At 45.8% G+C, this 18,727-nt stretch overlaps 1 protein-coding gene across 1 annotated transcript in view; it reads right to left on the bottom strand.

The window, feature by feature from the left end:
- Nucleotides 1-18,727, bottom strand: part of TDRD5 (tudor domain containing 5) — a 2,293,977-nt gene that overhangs the window by 960,974 nt on the left and 1,314,276 nt on the right. Inside the window, exons 9-10 of the mRNA XM_069641474.1 lie at nucleotides 10,461-10,678; nucleotides 9,925-10,137 (exon numbers count right to left, since the gene is read on the bottom strand). Coding sequence (XP_069497575.1) covers nucleotides 9,925-10,137; nucleotides 10,461-10,678 — 431 coding nt within the window. The remainder of the gene's footprint in view (nucleotides 1-9,924; nucleotides 10,138-10,460; nucleotides 10,679-18,727) is intronic.

Genomic DNA, 18,727 nt, shown 5'->3' on the forward strand with positions numbered 1-18,727 from the left:
TTCTTTTCTTGAGAACTATCCCACACCCATTTTTGTATTATTGTGAGGTTTGGCAATATGTTTCTTAGTATAGGCCCTTTTATTTTGACACAACATTACTAGGACTGCCTTATTTTTCATTTGATAGTTGACGCTTGCTCCCATCTTAGTTTTAGGTTTAGATTAGGTCTTTTTCCAAACTGCATACAGCATTCACTATTCAATAAACACCCTTGAATTGTGAAGATCACTTGTGTCTGTCTTACTTGTTGCCACCATGAGTTCCTCACACCAGCAAAGATCCAGGATGAGGGGCAGGGGGGATTGGGATCCAGTCCGACTGCAACCCCGTTTCCTGGTCCCAAATGGCTTCCAGGTGTTGCTGGAGGCACCTCATCTTGAAGCGGGCGGACTGGACCGTGAGCATGCAAGATGCCATGGTCCCACAAGGTGCTGCAACCACCATGAAAAGGTGGCCGAGTTGGCCAGAAAGTGCCCCATCGCCTTGCGGAGGGAGAATAGCCTCTTATGCGTCGGGAACACCCGCTGCACAGCTCTGTCTAAGCGCACTCCAAGGAACACAATATTCTTGGCGGGAGCCAGCTGCGTCTTCCACCGGTTCACGGAAAAGCGCAGCTGGTGAAGAACATCTCTCAGCCGTTGGCAGGTGTGAACCGCCCCCTCGGGAGAGCTGGCCATGACCAGCCAGTCTTCCAGATAAGGGTATAAATGAAGGCCTTCCAGGAGGAGGAGAGCCCCCACCACATTCATCAGTTACGTGAACGAGGGGCCGAATTAAGGCCGAAGGGCAGCACTTTGTACTGGAAGTGGTATGACAATCGTGAACTGCAGAATCTTCTGATGCAGTTGGTAAATGGGGACATCAAGGTACACATCCAGTCCCTTGCACACAGATTCCGCAATGTGCGCGGGAATAATCATCTTCAAGCATTTGAGCAGTAAAGACAGGTTGAGTAATGACAGGTCCAGGACTACCCTCAGGCCAGGCTTGTTGTTCTTGGGTACCGCAAAAATCCTGGAGTAGAATCCGGAACCTCTGTCTGACTGAGGAACTTGTTCCACAACCTGCATCTCCAGAAGAGAAAGGATCTCCCGTAAAAGAGCCATGGTCCCTACCCGACACAGAGGAGGAGAGGATGGTGGAGGAGACGAGAAAAACTGAAGCCTGTGGAGACTATAGAAAGGATCCAAGGCCTCTCGAAAAAACACTTCCAGCTGTCCTGGAAGAGAGCCAGCAGGCCCCCTACTGGAGAGCTGTATTCCCGACCATGACGTAACTGCTTCTTGGCGTCTGAGGCGGGAGCCTAGGAGGGAGAGCAGAAAAAGCAGTGCCAAGTCCTCTGCTGCTTCCTCCAGTTGTCGCTGACTGCCCTTTCCCGAAACCCCTTGAACCTGGTGAAAGCGCAGGTTTTGAAGTCGGCCCTGCCCTGAGACTAAGGGACGGACTTCTGCACTGGTTTAGTCAGAATGGCCAAGGACTTGGCGGTTTGTGTGGAGGTGATATGATATGATATGATATATGATATGGTATGGTATGGTATTTGTAACGCGCCTATACACAGGTGTTTCAAGGCGCGACGAGGCAGGGAGGGGAGGAACAAGGGGAGACAAAACAAACGATCCTACTAGGCCAGGTGTCATTCAGATCGCGCAAGTGCAGGGGTGGGGGAGGGGGGAAAAAGTGCAAGGGGAAGGGGAGGGGGGGAAGTGCAGTAAAGGTAAGTGGCGAAAAGTAATAAATAAAAAAGGGCCAGCTAGTGGCAAGTGCAAGGTAAGTGCAGAACAAGTGCTGGGGAAGGGGGGGGGGGCTGTAGGGATACAGAGACAGTCCCGTAGTGCAGAGGGGTTCCCAGGGGATCAGTGACTGGGACCAGGACCGAAGGCAGTTTAGAGTGGTCCAGTTGCAGGATCAGTGCAGTTTAGTGAAGAATTAATTAGCTGTTCAGCAGGGGAGAGGGAGAGAGAAAGCAGAAGCAAAGAGGAAGGTTTTGAGGTGCTTCCGGAACCGGAGGTGGTTCTCCTCAAGTTTCAGGGAGGCAGGAAGGCTGTTCCAGAGGGAGGCCCCTGCCGCGGAGAGAGATCTACCCCCAGCTCGTTGCTTCGAGAAGCGGCTGACCATGAGGGAGTTGGAGGCGGTCTTCTTTGTCAACTTGTCATCAGTGGACGAATGAAAGAGGTCCACGCCGTCGAAGGGAAGATCTAGGATCCGCTCTTAAATGTCAGATGAAAATGTAGTGTCATGCATCCACACCGTCCATCTCATCTGGACCCCCAAGCACAGCCCTCTGCTGACTAGGTCAATGTGGGAAACGAAGACTCCATGAGGTCCTGCGCAACAGCCCAGGCATCTGCCAGACCGGCCTTGAAGGAGGCTTGCCTCTCCGGGGGAGGTCAGGCAGAAACTCCCCAAGCTCCCGCCACAGCTTCTGGTTAGCTGAAGCTAAAAGTGCGTCAGTGCAGCCCTGGTATGGCGTAGCATCGTTTGCCCAAGACTCAATGACCTTCTTGGACAGACAACTGGAGGTGGCTTCCAAGGAGGAAGACAACGAAGGCAATGGTTTAGAATAGAGCGAGGCTGCAGCCACCAATGAGGAAGACTGGCTCCCCATCCATCAGCCTGAACCTGCTGTCCAACTTCTTGTTCATTTGGACTTCTCCCAGACATTTCTCGCCACCTGCAGGACATCTTTCTGGAGCAGAATACCAGAATGGCTCGTGGTGCGCTTGCCCAAAACTTCTAATAGCACTCCCGACTCCTAGGGGGCTTCCTCAGGCAGGGGGACCCCCAAGAACTCTGCAAGCCCCTGAAGGCAGTCATGAAGGCCTTAACAGATGCTGAGGGTTCATCGTCCTGGCCGTCGTCTTTATCATCACTGTCATTGCCCCATCTTTTTTACAGACTGAGGGGAGTCCGGGGGCCCTGGGACACAGGTGCCAGTAGCGTTGCACCTTGGTCCAGACCCCAAAACCGATCCAACGGTTGTTGACAGGGAGGCATTGGTAGTACAGGAGGAGGCAGAGGGGTCTGGATAGGAGGAGGCAGAGGGGTCTGGATAACTGGCAAGGCCTGGACCCAGAGAGGGACAGACACTGGCACTGGCAGCGCTGGAAGGACAGGCGGAGGCCCAGAGGTGGAGGCCGAGGAGGCCCAACCGACGGGATCACCTCCTTCACTATGTCTTTGAGGTGTCCTCTGTGGGGAAGGCATGAGGAGGAGGAAGTGCTCGAAGAAGCGGTCCTTGCAAGCCGCCGAGTCCTGAGGAGGCTGGCCCTCCGAAGCGATGGGTATCCGCTAATGATCGAAGCGTCGAGGCGCGTGAGGCTTGCAGCCATAAGGCTGCAATGGGTAGATGTATCCCTGAGGAGACCAGCCACCTGTACCATAGAGTCTGCCACTGCTTACAGAGGAAAGGGGACTGGGACCTTCTTGCAAGGCCCATTCGATGGGCAAAAGCAAGGGATGGCCCCGACTCAAACCCAAGATGGCCGCCGGCCTAGAAGGCTCTGCCATGTGCTTATCCGCCATCTTGGGGCCTTATGCCACACCCTGGGCGGGAGGGCACGAAGGCCCCATGCCACGTGCTGGTGCAGACATGGGACGACACACCTTGGTGCTTGAACTCAAAACAGAAGCTTCGACCTCAGATCACTCTGGTAGGTGCTGAGCCCTCGGCTGGCTGGCGGGTAGTCGAATCTCCCTGACTCACAACCTCAGAGGGAGCTCCTCTAGGCTGATCGCCCTTGGCACCTAAGCCGGTAGTCGTGCTGGATCCTGCTAAGGACTGACTCTGGAGGTAGAACATGACGATCCTTTGCCCCTTGGAGTCGATAAGGAGGATGACCTTGATAACCCCTCCGTGGGCGGCCCGGTAGGGCCCCCGAGCCACTCGGCTTGGGAGCCGGTAGCCTTGACGGCCTCGGGTCTGCCCAGGGATCACCCGGAAGAGCCCCCAGGCCACTCGGCTTGGGTGCCGGTAGCCTTAGAGGCCTCAGGCCTGCCAGAACCTGAATACAAGGAACCTTTGCCCATGGGAAACCCTGGGAAGGACTCTCCATGCTGAGGAGCCGTACTAAAGCTCCCCCTGTCGCTGTAAGCCCAGCCCCCTGTCTCTATGTGTCAGTTGTCGCTCTGATCCTTGCCATCCTGTTCACGTGCCAGGTCTCTGGAACTTTAAATATAACCATCATATCACATCACTACGCTTACTCTCTACTATACACCATCATTCAACTAGAACACAGCTATACCCCTGACTAATTCGGCCTAGCTGTCCACATACGAACACGACCACATGAACACCTTATCTCCCTATAAAACACAGCTAGTCGAGCACATTCCGTCTAATTGCTCACCTATGCATCCTTCAGGCCTAACGCAGCCAGAGCCCAGTCTGGGTGTCCACCCACCAGACTGCACACATCTAACTGATATCTTCAGCACCACACCTAACGCTAGGATGCAGCTACCTTCTGACAATTACATCAGTTGCACACATATTTGGTACACTCACGCACCATATGACACTATCTCTCTCTCTACTGACCAGAACTACGGTTCCCGAGGGCGTTCAACCTACCAGCGCTTTGAGGTCATACTAATGATATATAGAGCACTATATAAATGCCAAGTAACATAACGTAACATAAACAAAGGGCCTACCTTGTCTTGACATGAGGTCCAGAAGACTACGTCTTTAAGGTGACTTGGAGGAGAAGTGTGGAATATCTGCCTCCGACGTGACAACCGATTCTTCAATGCTCGGTGACCGAGAGCGCTGCAAGCGGTGCAGGCATCCCAGTGGTGGTCAGGATCCATGCACTCAAGACAGAGTGCATGGGGGTCCGAGGCCGGGAACGAGTGGTCGCAGGACGCACATCTTGTATATCTTCCGGCAGCCGACATGCGCTGGGAGAGGCAAGGCACCGAAGGGAGGTGAAGAATATTAGAAAACAAAACAATGGGGAGCAAGCAGAAAGTTAATAAAGTCTAAGCGCCTAGCTCTGGTCCCACAACATCCATGCAGAAAAAGGGACTGAGGTGGGGCGCCGGAGGGTGGGGCTCGGTGTGCGTTCCCAGGCCCGAGGCCGCGCCCCTGCATGCAATACTAAATTAAAATTGTTCCCTGCCTAAGGTTCTGATACCGTCCCCATGTTGGGGGGCGCCCACAAGCATGGAGGAAAGGGACAGGACTTATGAGTATATAAGTTTATGGACATTACCTCATTGACTATTAATGAAAAGTGTATTCCACTGAGGGTATACGCATTTCTACTCCCCTTGGATTATCTATGCAGGTGGCCAGGGAAAGGCCACTGCTATTGGATCCTGACCCTGGGGTTGGACATGCGACAGAGGATCACCTAGGTGAAGGACCCTTGGGGATTGGGAGTGAGGTACCTTTGGTCGAGACATGGTATGATATATGATATTTTATTTATATCGTGCTCATACAGGTGTATCTCCCTTATCCTCAGGATAGTCAACCTGATCTTCCCCCAACCATTATGGGTTATTATAAAAGTGTTCCACTTCACCCCCCCCCTTCCGCCCCCTTAAAGAGGCAGTACAATATTGAGAGGAAGCAACAACTAGGAGCTGTGCAGATTAACTCCATTGCCTATTCAAGTACTGGGACGAAGAAGAGACCTGAAGGTCTCCTTGACCCTTGACTCACACCTGCAACCTCTTAGACAAACACAGGCACATAAAAGTGGAGTCACCAGCAGCAGTCAGTCAGACCGGGGAAATCTGGAGAGCAGAAGGAGTGGAAGCCGTGACACCATTACGCCATGAGAAGCCTGTTGTTCGGTGAATGCTGATTCCAGGTCCAAAAACAGGGTAGGCGAGCAGCAGGCGCTGCAGGAAGGCAAAGTCAAAGCTCTGCATAACAGCCGGCGAGATAAGAAGTGGATCGCCAGGCAATTTGGCTGTCCCTCGGAAGACGAATGAAGAGAAAAGGAGCCGCTGATACTGAAGGGTCTGGGACACATATTACCAGGTGCGCTCGAAGTAGACCGAACAAGCAGTAATGGTCAATTTAATGAAGCAAACTATGTTACTTATATTGAATACCGAACTGAATGAAAGGAAAGAAATGAAAGAAAGTAACTTTGCGCACTGAATGAAACAAACCACGTTACTTATATAAAATTTATATAAAACTCAGAAGTGAATGAAATAGGAAAAGTAACCTAACGCAATGAATGAAACGAACAACGTTACTTATATTGAATACCAAACTGAATGAAACAAGTAAAAATAACATATGGAATGAAACCAACTACATTGCTTCTAATGAATATCTAATTGAATGAAATAAGTTAAAGGAACTTTTGGTGAATACCAGATTGAATGAACTGAACAAAAGTCACCATTATTGAATGCTGCCTTTAGTGAAATTAGTAAGTTGCCCTTTATTGGAATACAGTAGCAAAGTGATATTGAACTGCATGAAAGCAACACCTATAGTAAACTGAAGAAAAGAAACAAAAGGTGGTAAAGTTATGAAGCTACATTTTAAAAAACCGTTTGTTGAATCCAATCTTGAACTTTGAAAGAAGCCCGACCGTTCCTGGTTGCATGACCTATAATGGGTGGACCGTGTGATCTAAAACTGCGCCAAGACCAGAGAGCTACTAATGGTAAAACAAAGGATGATGGAAAAGCAAATATTAAGTTCCAGGTTGCACAGCCTGTAATGGGTGGGATCTGTGGTCTGAAACTGAGCTTTAGCCAGAGAGCTCCTTTATGTCAATAAGGAAGCTTACTGAAGTGAAAGCAGGAATTGATAAACCTCAGTCTTGGGGACGGGAACCCTAGGTTATGCAAATTCAGTATAAAGACTAAAGCTTTAAGATACTTTCCTTTGATATTAACATTACGCTTAGGGAAGAGACCCTAAGCTTTGGTTTCCTGGAACTGTATTACCTTGGAACTGTGTGGAACGTCGGGAAGGGCAGCCTGACATTTTTAGAACTTAATTTCCTTTAATGATCAAAGAAGGAGAAGCTGAACTCTGTGGTGAACTTATTAACATTTGGGAGTAAAAGCTGACTACTAAGCTAGAGCTGGAAGTAGCTCAGAACCTTATATTTGGAACACTATTTGAATTATGGTTAACGTCCTTACACATTGTTTTGTATTAGTTGTGAGGGCAAGTATAGGATTTAGACAAAGAGAGACTTTTACGTTGAACTTGCTGGCACTGACATTACTTAGTTTATTTAGGTAGGGAAATACGACCTTAGAATAGGGCAAATTAGGCCCGACTCCATCTTGACATTTTCTTTAATAAAAGATTGTTCAACTTTGAATCGATCTGTTCTCTGTGTCCCCTTCCATGATGCCAACGTCACATGTACCTGTTAAACACCCCACTCCACCTACTGCTAAGCTACCACTAAGAGCACCTGATGAGTTTGAGAGAATCACCAACTACATAAGTCAGGAAGATACACCTATAGACAATGACCTCAGGTCTTAATGAAAATATCCCCAACACAGGGCTGCTAAACATTCCATATGCACAAAGGCAAAATAAAAATATATAAACTGTAATTGTACAGAAGGAGGAGACCGACACACAGGTGGCATAGTGATTGATTGACTTTCATTAGTTCAGAAAATAAAGAGAAAACCTAATTTTCCCTATCTTTAATAGAGGTTTCCCTGCCTCAACCCGAGTGCTAACAGGGTTGTTAGAATGTCATTAGGACTTAAAATGTCCACCGTCCTGTGTCAAAAAGTCCCAATCTCTGTCCCTTACACTTATAACTAAACTAAATATTGCACCAATGTTCTAGGTCCAGGAGAATGATTCCCTCCACCTGGAATGGAATGGGTATCACAATTACTGGTTGTGGTTTATTTGCCTTGCAAGTTCTGAACCAGGGGGAATGACTCCATTAGCATGGATAAAATGATCCCAGCACAATACTTGTCCTGTCAAGATGAATGACTCCCTTCCCCGAGATCTTAGTTTGGTAGCTGGCTTTCACGGTTTCACACACAATACCAGGGGGAAGTACATCCTTCTCCTGGCTGAAGGTTCTGTGGTCAGCTTTCTCAATTGTCAAGAGAATGACTCCCTTCTCTTGACTGTGGCTTTTCTTTAACCTGGGGGAATGAGTCCCATCCCCAGGCTACTTGGCGTTTTCTTAGGTATAAATCACTACCCTTCTCCTGGTATCTTGATTTCCTAATCATTTCACAATCAGCGGTAGCCAGGGTGCATGACACCCTTGCCCTGGTTTCAGTTTCCTTTCTTTCCAATTGTGGTTGTCATCCTTCACTTTTTGTACTACTGTGTCTATTGGCCTCAAGTCGAGAACTAGAATGCTAACGTATGTTTCTGTTAATCTTCATAGTTCGGTGCCTCTACCTCGTCTCTGTCTTTGTCAGTCTCACTATAGTAGTTTGGACTCTTCTTCGTCTCAGTGTATGCAAGACTGATGGCTTTACACACATACATGGGGTATTTAGGTATCGGGGTAGAATAAGATTTGCGTGGGGGCCAGGAGTTGATGTGATCATACCACGTTCCCCTAGATGTCTGTCACAGTCCCCAGAGGGGTTCTCTCCCCATGAGATCCTCCCGCTGTGTACATCTGCAGAGGGGACTATCAGGTAGCAGCCTCCCATCCCTGGCCGCATGGAGAGAAGTGACGACATCTGGTGATTTGTCACAAAACATATGAGGTGATACTTAAACCCAACAACTGCACAAGCTACAGTAAACGGTGTTAAACTGCTCTAGTAGAGGTCATCTAGTCAAGGCTTTTAATATCACATTTGGTGAAAATGTGTGGTGCCATCTTTCTGGCCCACAGTACTGATATATGTCAAACAGAGTCTGAAGCTTCCATGAGACTTTAATGTGGTTACCTTGGAGACGTTGGCGAGGACCATTTTTGCATGATGGCAGGTCCTCTAAGAAGGCCTTCAACTCATTGGTAGCATGCCTCACTATTGCTCAGAACAGGAAAGCCCCTAGACCCACATCAATACAGGTATGGTGGTCTGAGCTTTGGAATTCACTAGGAATGGACAACATATCTGCAATTTTAAAGAGAGTTCTCCATATATACTCGTCCACATTGGGTCCAGTAACACAATTTGTTCAGGAATCAAATCACTTGACTGACATGGATCAAAAATTGTTGACAGTTTCTTTGCTCTGATCTGTTTTTTAATACCTGGTTCAGTGAGAACAGAGGTTTGGACAGCACAGAATTGGTTGAGTCTAAAACGGGGCAGATAGGTACATTTGGGCTTGTGTTACTAAATACTGGATGTATGGAAAAGGCTTGATTCTTTTTGCTTAAGACGATTAAACTGGTCATTTATTTACTTCGAAGTATTGGTAATTGTATGCCATTGTAGCCAACAGTGAATTCACAATAAAATATACAACAAATATGTGCAGGTCGCTCCAGAAACTTTCAATTTTTGTCAAAATGTCCCCCTTTTTTTTAATTTCACAGGCATTTTACGTTTCGTAATAAACTTGTGTTTACAGGTTGAACAGCCTTATATGAAAACCCAGTACCCATTGTTGGTTTATTTACAAAGGAACATTTCAAGGTAATAGAAATGAGTATTAAAATAAACGCATTCAATCGTATTCCAAGAACCTCAAGCAACAGCATAAAACTGTAAAAAACAGATGTCCACTTGGGGCTTGTGACACAAACCAACTCCTTAAGTAACTCCTTGTTATAATTTTCAAAGATTTCCAGATCCTTCTGTTTGTATGAAAATATTCTAAAATAATGCAATTGCAATGTAATCTGAAATCATACAGAAGTACAAACATGCAGTACAACAAAGTATTAGGTGTTTTACAATGCAGTCTTGTGTACAGAGAGAGTCTTCCCTGGGAGAAGAAAATAAATATCAAAAATCCCTCTAAAAGTTGTACTTACTTTAAGAGTCGAAGCCAGGCCCTTCTCACAGTAGCCAGATTGCCATAGTCTGGATAAAATACAACAACATCCTGCTCATTAAGGACTCTGTGTACAATGACCCTGTACCACCACACGTCATCCTGAACTCGCACACAGCAAACAAGGCCTGGTTGGAGCCAGTCGGGAGGGATAAGGTAGCGCTCCGAGATATTCTCACTTGAATAGCAGCGCCTGAGGGATTAAAAGAAATGTTATTGTGATTGTGTTCAGTGAGGAGTACCACCAGTGTGCCATGGATGCAGATGGATGTACTTTCAAGGGCCATTAAGGTGGTTAATAGGTGTCGGCCCACATCTGCCACCTTGATCTCAATCACATTCACCTAACTTTTGACAGAGGCCACTTCCTTTGCCCAAAAATGCATTTGTTTTAAATCAACTCCTAGTAACATCCTACATTAACCCTGCCCTCTAACCAGAAATATGTTTATCTACCAACCAATGGCAGTCCAGTCAGACAACAATTCAACTCCCATGGTCACCCAACACCTTCACCTCATCTCTATCAGCATATTTTCCAGAGAGTCAGGGGTATCTTCATTGTATACACGGACATAGAACTCATTTGGGGAGATGATGCTCTCAACAAACACCGCCAGCAGGGTCCCCATCTCCATGAGTGGCAGGCTGCGAAGACAATGGTACCGTACAGCATCTGGAGGGACCTCTATCGTAGGATCCTGGATAAGCAGTGGTTCCTTTAACTTCCAAAGCTGAATGGGAAAATCAAGACATTGAACAGTCTGCAGGCAAACACCACGTGAAAACAACACTTTCAAAATAAAATCCTCATGACAATATGTAGTTTAGCGATTTGCAAATATCAAGTAGCAAAACAAAGCATGAGTGACAAAGTGCAAATCTGTTGATACTGCCTGCTTTAGGTCTTCCCACTTAGCCCCTTCCCCTTCTATCACTCACTCAACTTCCACAATTCTTGATTATCGGTCTCAGTGTCATACCCAGCTGAATTAAATCCCCTTCAAGACTTTAGTGCTTACTTCCAAGTTACTTGATTTGTCTGCTATTGCACATTTGGGATGCACCGTGCAGCCACTTGTTAACACAAGAAGGCAACTCCATCTTCACAATGACATTTTTGTAGGGTGTGGTGTATACAGAGATATTATATAGGCTTAGCCTTTACAGAGACACTAGGATGACAACAATTTAGCTATCACCACTTTTGGGTTGCCATAGGAGCATGCATGCCGACATACAAGCACTGTGCTACAAACTGTTTCCCACAATCACTAAGTGTTACAAGGGTCACCCAGATATCGTAGCTATAGATCAGGGTATTCTTGGCAGGTCAGTGTTGAGACGGATTTCTGAACTCTGCCCCGGTGGGCAGAGATTCAGAAGGCCAGCCTAGTTTCTTGGAACAGGGCAACCTTCTGGACAAGCCAAACCAATCAAGGTAGCATTGGCGGCAGTCAAGACTAGGTCTCAGGAGGGGTGAGAGTGACTGAAAGACCTCAATGAGCACACAGGGTAAAGGACACTTACCAAAAAATACAAATACATGGTTCCATATAATAATGTCGCCACAAAAATCTCGCCATGCAAAAATATCTCCGAGAAATGGCCTTTTTTTGTGGCAACATTATTGCATGGCAACATTTTTTAATTTTTTTTTTTTTGCCCCTGTCCCCATATATATGGTCACCCATGTAATATCGCTGCGACCGTTTCCCGGCGATATTATTTACGGCAACCATATATATGGGGATAATATTACCTGATACCAAATACATTTTATTATTATTTTTTTTTAATTGAAACATCAGTCTAATATGCCTCAGTGCGAACACTGTGGCATCAGACTTTTATTGCAACATGATGACATTCTTAAATTTTACTAAAACAATGCATGATATGCTGCTCCAACTTAAGTGCCCGAGAAAACTGAGGTCTTGGATTGGTCATAAGTTTGCCTCTAGTCGTAATGAGTCTACAAAATCGACTACGGCACAGCTCAGTTTAACACAATGACCAGCCACAGCATATGACCACCAATCTCGGCCACTTGAGATCGCAGGGATATGGTTTCCTAAGTGCAGCATCCGTTTTGGTATGATCTGCGTACATTCAGTAAGAAGATGTTCAGAGGTTTCAGTTTCATTCAGGCAGAAGCGACACATGTTGTCGTTTATTTCGTTCGAGTGACGAAGCCACAGCATCTCTTTGGTTTTCACAGCGTTTAAACGAAATCTCAGGAACTGGTCGCGGTGATGTCGAGAGGGACAGTTTGTTAAGTATCGACTTGGGACACTTAACTTGTGCGCTCCTATTCCAGAGTCTAAGGTAGTCCACATCTTGAGACGTTGGTCATTGTTCTGGATCCAACACCAATGTTCAAACTTTTGTTTTGCAGATTGTGGTCTCATTATAAGGTCATTCAAAGTCAGATCGGCGCCAAGTAGAATTAGTTCCATGATTTGTTTCCACTCTTCTAAAAGTTTTGATTTTCATGAGCCTGGTCTCGTGGAAAAAATTTGAAATGCTGGCAATGTGGGAATCAAATTCATCTTCCGCAGTGCCATTAGAGATTTCCACATGACGCAGGCGTGAAGAGAGTTTAATGAAAGTTCATACCTTATCTGAATCATCGAGATATAGGAGGGAAGCTTCAAAACACGCCGCCAGAAAATACCTTCCAGCTTCTGCCAAAACAAGACATCAATATTCCACCCGCTTCTGACCCAAAGGTGATGGCCGGGACTACTTTTTGAGCATAGAAGGTCAAAACGGGAGCTAATGTAAATTTCCCGTAGGTTTTATTCAACAGCTGGCCTTGTATGCTAAATTGAATCATTCGGCGTGTCATGTCGATCTTCCAATGATGTTCGCAAAGTGAACTGTTGAATGTGATTCCCAAATATCTTATTGAGTTCACTACATCCAGATGTTTGTCAATTTTCCATGTGAATGGAGTTTGTTTTTTGATGTTTGTTCGACCAATAATGACGATCTTGGTTTTTTCGGTGTTTAACGCTAAATCGTTGTCATTCAAATATTCATGTAAATTTGTTAGTTGCCGTTGTAAGCCTATCTGGGTCCGATCTAGAAGGACCACGTCGTCAGCATATATAATGCATCCGATTTCAGTATTGTTTAGTATAGGTGGAAAACAACGCACGTTTTTGCGATGAACTGGGATGTCAGAAATAAACAATTTGAATAGCTCGGCAGGCCAATGGGCATCCCTGTTTCACTCCAATATTCGTTGATATTTGGTTAGGTAGGGTGCCCTGGTTGTTTAGTCTTATGCTGATGACCGTTTTTGAATGTAGTGCTCTGATGGGTTCAATCAAATCACTGGGACAGTTCCAGTTTATCAGTTTTTGCCATAGTTTGGAGCGATTGACGCTGTCGAAAGCACCATGTAGGTCAATAAAAGCCAAGTATAGTCGTGTTTTTTCCCTCAGACTTTCAAGCTTTAGTATGGTTAATAACAGGTTTACGTCCACACCGACACCTTTGGTAAAACCAGTTTGCTGAATGTCAGGAATTTGCTCAGACACTGACCATTCTACTAGCTTTTGGCGTAAGAAAGAAGCAATAATGTTGCTTAATAGTGTCCAGCAGGGCAATCGGGCGATAGTTGGTGGGATCCGCCCGATTGCCCTTTTTGTAAATAGGGATGATTGCTTCACGCCAAGAGACTGGGATCGTCATTGAGGATGACGGTCGTAAAAACAATGACTCGATGAAAATTGACCATTCCTCCTCATTCTTTTTCAGCATGATATTTGTTATTAGGTCTGGTCCTGCTGCATGTGAGTTTTTCAAGGTCAATATTGCAGCTCTGATGTCTTCAACTGATATTTGCAGGCCCCATGATGTCAAATTATGTTCTGCAACTCTGGTTACTTCATGGAATGGGTTGCTAAAGATCTTTGCAAAGTGAAGTTCCCATTTAGCAGAGTCGATCCCATTGGACAGGGTAGATTGATGTTTTGAGTTACCTGTATTCAAAATTGCACAGATTTCACGTGAGTTCTTCTGGACTAGATGTTTCATTAGTATCTCGGCTTTGTCTTGCTCAATTATTGTTTTTTGAGATTTTAACCAGTTTCGATATACTTGACAACGCTTGTGAATTGCAGTTTTGATAGCAATAACGTTGGTAGCTGCGTTTCGAGACTTCTTCAGAATTCTTACGTCGCGTCACATCACCCGTTTGGCTTGAGTCAGTATCATAGACGACAAATGTTTGTGTTTTAGACCCATGATGCAGTTTGAAACTTTCACAGTGACAAAGTCTGAAAGTAAGGGAACATATTCAACCGACATTACCTCGTGTTGGAGAAATTTCTGACTGAATTTCTGGATTTTAGAACTGTCAATCCTAAGGCGATTACCACCAGTGTTTACAGGAATTGGAATGTCATGTTTTCTTCTTTCGCTTGTCCATTCCACCATACAAGCCAGCCGAAGAAGGTTGTGGTCACTCTTTGACATAGTAGATATTGTGAGCATCAAGTCCTTTTCGAATAAATTTTGGGAAACCCAAAAATAATCAATGATTGACTGCGCTTTATGGGCAGACCACGTTTTCTGGGGCGGTTGATCACCTGGAACGTGTCCGTTGACCATGTTACAGTTGCATAGTGCCTGGCTCCACTGATGCCCGCAACTGGTTACTTCATCATAGGGTACCAATTTGAACAGCTGGTTGACAAGGTCGTATTTGAACCATGTACAATTTAGGTCACCGGCACAGATTATTGATAGGTTCCTATGGTGCAGTAAGGTTTTGTCAATATAAAAAGTCATTGGTTCGAGGAAGGACTTTGTGCTTATTTGTTTCGAGTTCCAATACCCGTTTAGGATGAGCAGGTGCTTCCTTGTATCGAAGTTTTCGTTGGTAGATTGAAGCAAGGCGCCCTGCACAAAAGGATTGGGGCTGAACAAGTCAGTAAGCCGCCACCAAATATTTATCCTGATCATCATCAATAAGCTAGAAGGAGGACATCCCCTTTGTGTTTTTAATTGCAGGGTTTGGTAGGATCAAGGATCCGTCTCTGGACGGTGGCTCACTCAACCATGTCTCCTGGAGGTAGATGACAGACATTTTCCAACTATACATCAAATTTATTGAATAGGTGAATGAATCCTCTGGTATTCCAGGATAAAAATTATCGCATACACTCGTTTGCAGTCGCTGATGGCTAATGCCGTCTGGCTACGTCATTATGAGTGACGTTTTTAGAGGCCTGGTTTGTATGCGGTCTTTTGGTGTCTGAAATTGACATTGCTCGACGTAGGTCAGCGCGTCTTTGCTCTTGATTGCTGAGAGAGGCACTTCTCAGGCTAGTGCTGGGCGTGTCAGGCCCGATGCTCGTCGGTTCAACGGATATGTCGAATCTGAAAACTAACAGTTCGTCTGAAGCATTCAGAATGTTGTTACGAACTGAAGCTGAGGTTATATGCAACAGGACTTGATCACAGCACCTTTCGGTAGCATACTCGACAATTCGAACATCGTCTGACATTATTGTGCGAAGCGATGGAATGCAAGTGAATAATTTCAGCACATTGTTGCGATTCAAATTCAAGTCATGGTCTTCCTGATGTAGATTTTGCAATCTCAGTTTACAATTCAAGGAACTTGTGCCAGGACTTAAAGATGTAGAGGCACGTGAGGATTAGCGGTCTTGCTTGTTTTCTTGAGATCTGGCATATTTGGGATTCAGTGGTACGGGCATTTTAGAACTTTGCTCAGAGACCATTGACCTATGGTCAGACTTCTTGTCCCAACGCACCTCAGATTTTGAAGTTTGCGGGTGACCAGCGTGAGAGGCTTCAAGGGCCACACGGGGATTAATTGTGGGTTGATCATTTGAAATTTCATCAGAGTATGTGGAGAGATCACAGATGTCAATCATGGTTCTAGATGATTTACTTGTGATGCTTTCCGAGGCTGAGTCGACTCTTTGTCGTTTGCTAGGAGGTACAACAATGTGACCAGGCTCCTTTGTAGATTTGTCCTCAGCAAGAGCGATTTTTTGAACGCCCGGTTTGGGCGGGTCTGTTCGGTTGAATAGACCCGAATTGGCGTCTGCAGATACATTTCTGATGAAACTCCGTGACTTCAGAGTCCGTACGCTTTTCATGGTATCGGGACCTCTTTTCCCAAGCACTGGTTCATGGATTTGTAAGATTGGAGTGCTGTCAACCAGCTTCGTGGTGGCCTCTATCGATTTAGCTGAACCTTCAAAGATTCCAAAAGAGACCAGAGGCATCACAGAGATTGAGCTTGAAGTTTGGCCTTTGGCTTGTTGACTCATCGTTTGGACAGAGGAAGGTGCATGGCGAGGTGCGTCCAAGTCTGTTATTCCAGCTGAAGTGTCCGCACCAGAGGGGAGTTTTGCTTGAGCAATGGGCCTCGATGTCAATACAACATATGTTCTGTTTATTGGTCGTTCTTGTAATTTGCTCGGGTCTTGAATTGGTTTTAGGCGCATGCCGGCAGAAGTTACGTCAGTATTTACAGCAGACAAAGGATTTTTTTGTGACTCGATGTTTAGGCCCATCATAACAGAAATGTCGCATCCATTTCACAGCATCAAGCAAGCCATCCGATAAAGTATCGTTCTGACAGTGATGGCGTGCAGCGAGATCGCTTAGTCGCTCTTGCCAACGCAATGTGCGTTCTGCTTCTTGTGTCAGCTGGGTTTGCAAAAAGTTTGTTACAGAGTCAAAGTTATCCATCTTTTCCTTTAACGTTGTAATGAGTGAAGTCTGGTCTTTATAAGCCTCGTGCAGAGACTCGTACATCTTCAAGAATGGAAGTAAAGCTGCAGATGAGGCTGCCAAAACGTTGTTCTATATCTGCATTGCTGCAGCTGAGGAAAGACTGGGTTTTGATGTGTGCAAACTATTTGCAGTCTGATTGTGGGTCACTGATTTTTGATGAATTCCCGATTTCGTTTGTCACGGTGTCTTGCAATAAATGTAATGAATTTGACCGTGATCCCCCCATTTCTCAGTGGACTCGATGAATTCTTGTTATGGAATTGCACTCGAAGCTTGGATTGCAATGTGCTTAAAGATCGATCCGCTACACCATTCAAAGATCGGTTGTCACATGGTGTTAGGGCAATATTGTGGCACTTTCCCATCGAGACACAACCGGACTCGAGATATTTTCAATTGTTCAGTATTAGCATCGTTATTACGGCGAGGTGGATCAACTGGAAGTCTTTGATTTGCAGTAGGCTACGCACGGCCTAATGGTAGATGGCCAGTGCATGGCATCACATCTTCTTCGGCAAATCGGAACTCTGTGTAGTTATGAATGCCGTGTGACGTCGTTTGTAAAGTTGTCTTTACACTATCCACTTGGTTGAAAACTTCAGATTGTTCTTTCGTGTTCAATTGATGGATGTTCTGTCTGACGATGTCGGCAACTGATGAGCAGCCAGCCAAAATTACGTCATCGTTTTCAGTGAGCGTAACTGGCATGACTGTAGGCGTTGTTACTATGGAATCATTCAGGGTTTCGTTTCCAACGTCGTCTTGGGAAGCTTCCATTAGCTCTGCATCCATTAATTCAAAATGAGAGAAGAATTCGTCAGCTATTTCAGAAGTGAATTGCTTCGACGACATCAAGGTTGTGTCAGTAGGTGAAACTGTTCTTAATAGACTCGAATCAAGGGGAGGTAGATCGAGTAATGTTAATAGAGGTCTTTGTAGTGGATTATCAGTGTGCAAAACAACTTTATTTAACAAGGCAGGCACAGCTGCTCCTTCAGGTTTGCTCTCACACGCTGAACTCCCCAGCGTCATTTGTTTGATTGTGAGCGGCTTCGAGGGCCACAGAAAACTGCGCTACAGCGTTGGAATCAGCGGGCGCTTGAGTCGGCTGACAATCAGGATTGTCAGGATTACCAAGTGGGGCAGAAAGACCGTTCTTAGTTCTTTCCTCCCCATCCCCTTTTTCATTTACTGAAAAGCTTAGAGTTATACACAAACTAACCACAGATGAATCTTCAAGGATTTTACCCGTTACTGAGGGGATCGTGGAGTCAGATAGTAAATCAGTGCCTTCAATAAGTTCTGGTTGTTGACAAGGTTCCAATGATTTCTTTAACACTCGTTTGCGTAAAACGGTGCTTACCTTGGTTGTATCGGGACCAGAGTCTGCCTTTAAAGAAGTCCACAGATTCTGCATCCGGCGTTGTTGAATGGTCTTGCGTCTGGTTTGAAGCCCCACTTGACCCCCCCCCCTGGCCTGATTGTGCAGTCATAACGAGCAGCGCGGCACTGCTCACAGCCACGGCCAGACGTGGACTGACGTAGACTGACTCTGCGCTCGACTCAGCACGCGCTCCGTGCCCGAGTAGGAGTTTTATAGAGTCCGACCACAATACATGGGTTCTTAAGGTGACAGTGCTTGATTTCAGGGATTAAGCCGGGTCGCGTCGCTGCAGCTCCTCTCTGGACACATTCTCAAGTGGACTGATGTAGACTGACTCTGCGCTCGACTCAGTTATTTCAAGGCCTTCGAGTTTCAACACACAAATAAAATCACAGTAATACTTCTAAGCCAACACAATCCTATCAATATACATAAATACAAGACCAATGGGGTCTAAAGGGTTAATGCACGAAATGGGTCCACTACCTAAAAGGGGAAGGAAATAGGCAGTGCAAAAAATCTTTAGTCCCTTCTGCATCAAACACAATCCTAACTGAAAGGCAGTCCAATCCCTAAGAAGAGTGGAGCCTATTGCTCAAATGTACTGTAATGC

This window comes from Ambystoma mexicanum, chromosome 1q (assembly GCF_040938575.1).
Source record: "Ambystoma mexicanum isolate Mex_15411 chromosome 1q, UKY_AmexF1_1, whole genome shotgun sequence".
Classification (NCBI taxonomy): domain Eukaryota; kingdom Metazoa; phylum Chordata; class Amphibia; order Caudata; family Ambystomatidae; genus Ambystoma; species Ambystoma mexicanum.